Source organism: Alosa alosa, chromosome 24, assembly GCF_017589495.1.
Source record: "Alosa alosa isolate M-15738 ecotype Scorff River chromosome 24, AALO_Geno_1.1, whole genome shotgun sequence".
In the NCBI taxonomy this organism is placed as follows: Eukaryota; Metazoa; Chordata; class Actinopteri; order Clupeiformes; family Clupeidae; genus Alosa; species Alosa alosa.
In genome coordinates, this window is record NC_063212.1 from 1,398,972 (window position 1) to 1,403,971 (window position 5,000).

The 5,000-nt window shown below is 48.9% G+C and overlaps 1 protein-coding gene across 1 annotated transcript in view; it reads left to right on the plus strand.

Annotated features, from left to right (window-relative positions):
• Nucleotides 1-5,000, plus strand: part of LOC125289912 (FHF complex subunit HOOK interacting protein 1A-like) — a 13,475-nt gene that overhangs the window by 7,846 nt on the left and 629 nt on the right. Inside the window, exons 10-14 of the mRNA XM_048237018.1 lie at nt 1-75; nt 111-1,251; nt 1,616-1,791; nt 3,323-3,446; nt 4,502-5,000. The exon at nt 1-75 is cut by the window's left edge and continues 38 nt beyond it; the exon at nt 4,502-5,000 is cut by the window's right edge and continues 629 nt beyond it. Coding sequence (XP_048092975.1) covers nt 1-75; nt 111-1,251; nt 1,616-1,791; nt 3,323-3,446; nt 4,502-4,692 — 1,707 coding nt within the window. The 3' untranslated portion in view covers nt 4,693-5,000. The remainder of the gene's footprint in view (nt 76-110; nt 1,252-1,615; nt 1,792-3,322; nt 3,447-4,501) is intronic.

Genomic DNA, 5,000 nt, shown 5'->3' on the forward strand with positions numbered 1-5,000 from the left:
TACTGGCGTTTCCTCGGGGGCGACTCCCTGACGGACAGCAACTACCTGCAGTACCTTAGAGAAGCCCACGATGTGGTCGGGAGCCTCGTCTGGGGCGTGCCAGGTGGTAGCCTTCGACTGACCTCGCCCCTGGGCCGAGGGACTACCGAAGGGAGGAGGAGGAGGAGCGCCAGCAGCAGGGGGAGCGCCAGAGGGGAGGAGCGGAGAGGGAGCGCGAGGAGGAGGACGGCGTGCTGCCCTTCATCAGCTCCTCACAGGCGCTCTCGCCAGCGGCCACGGCCGTCTCCGTGTCCATCTCCGCGTCCATCTCCGCGCCACCCCCTGCGGCCGACACCAGCTCCGGCGGCCAGTCGGCGGAGCTGGAGTGGGAGTGGGACGACATGTTCGAGTCGGGGATGGAGTGCGTTGAGGCCGAGGCTGAGCAGCCGGCCGCCGCGAGGGCCGTGGAGCCGCCCCAGCACCTGGTGGAGATGCGGCGGAGCGCCATCTCCCTCGTCCAGGGCTCGTACGTGGAGGAGGCCGAGTTCCAGGACGACGTCCTGGTCTACAGTCTCATCGCCCAGAGGGACTCGCGCGCGCGTGCACACACACCTGCGCACGCACACACACACGCCGCTCAGGTGAGCACAAACAACCAGACACACAACTCCAGCACGCACGCCACTGTGCAGAGTGCACGCATTCGGCCGTGTAAGGCAGTGGCATCTGCCCAGCAGGACTTAAGCACACACTCACTTTCTCCCACGGACACCCAGAAACACTGTGACGCACACTCACACACACACGCAGTCACTCAGAGCGCACATAGTGGTGCACACACACTGTCCACTGTTCAGAGTGCCTGTACACACTCACACGCTCACACACACCAACAAACAGGAAGTGCGTTGACCAACGGGCTTGGCTCAGAAATGGATCACTCCGGTGACAACACCAATGCACAGACCAGCACCAGCACTCAGGACTGTGTCCAAAATGGACTGGACCACAATTGCCGCCCGTCTCAGGACTACAACTCCAAGCATCCACAGGACTTTGTTTCCCAGTGCCTGGAGCTCATCCAGAGTCTAGGCTGGGAGGCGGAGAGCATCATGGGAGATGAGGAGTTCCGAGAGCGCGTTCAGCGACTGTCCTTTGCCTTGCAGGAGGAGGCGGAGTTAAGCTTTGAGTATGCAGAGCCACTGAAACTTACGAAAGCTGAAGAAGATCGAACTAAAAACCAGAAACAGGGCCAAGACACACCCTTCACAGGTCTGTTGCTGTTCACAAAGATTAGCATGTGCCCAGCAATACTAAGAAATATTTATTATAGCTGTGATACTGAAGTTATCTGAAGTGATCTGTCCTCACAGTCAAGTTCTTATCATGGAGGTAGAACAGAGTTTAGGGATAAGTAATCCAAAACTAATCCATGGTACAGCTGTATTCACAAATTAAAGAGGGGATTCATACCTGTCAATTTATTTGAATTTAAAGCAGTTATGACCTTCAAAATACCCTGTCACCATAGTATGTACGCCGGCTCCTGCTAAGGTGTCTGTTGGAGTGTCTGTGGTGAGGATTTGAGTTGACGTGTAGAGCTGACTTTCTATGGCGTGTGCTTCTGGTTCCGTAGGGCCGTTTATTAGTGTTCTGCTCTCTCGGCTGGAGAACCTTGTGGAGAATTCGATTGAGGTGAACCTGCTGGTGACGGGCATCCTGGCCCAGCTGGCGGCGTTCCCCCAACCACTGCTCCGCTCCTTCCTGCTCTCCACCCAGCCATTCTTCCAGCCTGGAGTCCGCACTCTCTACCATCTCTCTCTCTCTCTCTCTCTCTCTCTCTCTCTCTCTCTCTCACACACACGCACACACACATACACACGTTCTGCCACATACACCATGCTCTAAGGCTACGTTTACACCGTCAGTTAAATGTGACCCAATTCCGATTTTTTGGTCATATGTGGCACAATTCCGATGTGTGTAAACAGGGAAAAAGCGCATGGATTCCGATATTTCCAGGTCGGATTCAGGCCTCATTCATATGTGGAAATAAATCAGATATGAATCGGATATGTGCCAATGCCACTGCACGGGCAGATTGGATATTCCCTGTCATTTTCAACTTGCACATCGTTGAAAATGCCCACAATCTTTCACCTCCGCATATACATTTACAGAGTGAACAATGACTGGCAGAGTTTCATGAATTAAAATGAAGGCAGATATGGTAAAAAATGAAAATTTAAGGAATATAGGCTCTTCACTTTCTTTTTATTAAAAATAAAACCGATAGCCTATTTTGACTTCTCAAGATACTTTGGAAACGAAAGTAAACAACTAGCCACTGAAATATCCTAATGCAAGCTTATTTTGTGCATTTACAGTGCCTTCTGTTTGCTTGCTTTCATTTCAGTGAACAAAATTGGTGCGCATGCGGATTGTCTCAAGTGTTTAAAATGAGTGAACCGTGTAAACACAGATATCTGATATGGGCCACTCGTAAATGTAGATGTAAACAGGCAGTCCAAAAAATCGGATATAGACGGAAAATCGGAACTGTGCATCAAGGCCTGCCGATGTAAACGCAGCCTTACACAAGTGTGGGTACCCGATCCATGCCGCCTGCCCGATCCGTTCAGTGCATGCGCGTAAGTGCTCATTAGACGCGGAGCAACAACAAGGTTGTTGGATGTGGAAGAAGTCGAACGGCAATGTCTTTGCGTTGAGTTATGCTGTTCACAAAGATTTTGTCAATGAAGTGCTGACTAACAATCCAACCCACAATGTTTGTAACATTTATGTGTTGTTCTTTGTACAAGAGTGAACAGAACAAGAGCAAGCAGCCGATTCTCACAGGCTGTTTTTCGCCAACACTGCGCTGTAATAAAAGACTGAAATCACAAAATAGACCCATTTACCATTTAATCACTTAATTTTTTACTGTTAAAATAACCATACACCACAACATCTTTATCTTAAACGTCAGGAAGACAACCAGAGAATGACTCAGTGAATGAATGAAATTCCCGCGGCGCGGCTAAGCAAATAAAGTGGCATAAGCGTAGAAGAGATCGGGCAGTGTCGTAAATCGTCATAAAATGAGGATTATGTGTAGAACGGATTGGGCAGGTTGCATGGGTCGGGTACCCACAACAAGCACACATGCTCTACCAGGTTTTGTGTACATGTTTATCAGTATCCATATACATGTATATTTGTATGCTTGTGTGTGTTTGTCTGTCTGTCTGTGTGTGTGTGTGTGTGTGTGTGTGTGTGTGTGTGTGTGTGTGTGTGTGTTTGTCTGTGTGTGTGTGTGTGTGTGTGTGTGTGTGTGAGAGAGCAGGTGCTGGTGTCAGTGAGGGATCAGCTGGAGCGCTATGCTGAGAAGCAGACGGGCTTCGCTGAGCTGGTGCGGGAGGCGGGGCTCTACCTGCTGGCCAGAGATCAGGCCCTGAGAGAGAGAGGTGACTCAGCATTTACCTAGTCCAATGGAGGACACTTGAAGCATGACACCACAAAACACAAGTCATAAAGCATGAGACAGCACGTATACAGATACAGTATAGATATTATCAGGGAGAGCGGTACACACAAAGTTGCACTAGAGCAGGGACATCCCTCTCCATCTTCAAAAAACTCCAAAGACCCAGCTCTTCAGAAAATGTCTCCTCTCCTAGCAGTACTTACAACTAGCCTTGCTAATTCCTGCTAGCCTAGAAATCTAGACGCGCCCCAGGGCTAGTCTAGCAACTCTCTGTTGGCTTGTGAGCTCCAGAAATCGAAACTTAATCAGGCCAATGAAATCGTGTATAGAGTCGTTAGGTGGGCTTAACATAATGATTGATGGCAGAGTTGCAACGGTTTGGCTTGAATTCCCTGCTACTTGAAAACAAATAAGATGAATGTCGCTGCTGGCGAACAGTGTAACACGAGTTAAGCTTTTATTAAGTTGGCAAACGTTTGAACTAGCCAACTAGCTCCGCTGGTGGGAAACGATGGGACTCCTTATAGCGCTGCCGCTGTCCTATTGGTGCAGAGGGAATTTGAAAGACAACTGATTATCCCGCCCCTCCGGACTGAGCACTGCGAACGGTGAGTGCCCAGACCCTACATTTTAATGTGGGTCTGGCTCGTCAGGCTAAATTCCTGCACTTACCACCTTAGTAGAACTGACACTTGACTGTATGAAAACAACACTCACTGATCCACGTTTTCTTATTGTACTTCACCTTTTAGATTGTTTCAAATTGTTGTAGAATTGTTGAGAGATTTTTTTTTTTAACTTTAAACTGTTTACCATGTTGTAAGTCGCTTTGGCTAAAAATGTGTTAGCCAAATGTAATGCAATGTACTGTAATGTAATGTAAAGTTGCACGTCAGTGGCCTAAATATCACACAGTTAGTCCTAAAACATGAGGCAACATTACTGACATTAAACATCAGACAGAATCTATACAGTTTGACAGAACTGCACAAGAAATCACATGCTGTACTGAGCTATTCCTCTTCTCTTCATCAGAGAGAGCAGGTGAGAATGGGGAGAGCTGGTTTCCCATTGGTCAAGTCCTGAGGCCCCTCCCACGGTGTCCCAAGATCCCGCCAGCGTGGCGGAGTCGTGTCTACGCTGCCGTTCTGTTCGGCGAGTTCCTGAAAGAGCTGTCCGCTCTCGCCCAGGAGCACACCACCCTGCTGGACCCCAGTGAGGGATAGACCCTCCTGACAGGACTACTGGACTTGTGCCATCACTGTCCCGCACCAACTCCCTCCTCAGCCTGACCTCCACCCTCTTTACTGTTTGTGCAGCTCTCCCTCAACATCCAGAATACACACCAGGCTTGGCATACTATCACATGTGAATTAAAGCATAAGACTTGTGGGAACAATGTGCATTTTTGCATTTGGTATAAAGTTAGCAGATTGATTTTTCCAAGATCTTAAATTATTTTTAGTACCTTTGGGCCAGTCTTTTAATCGAAGGCCCCAAGATCTGTTCCATTCTCCAGGTGTGTAACCTAACA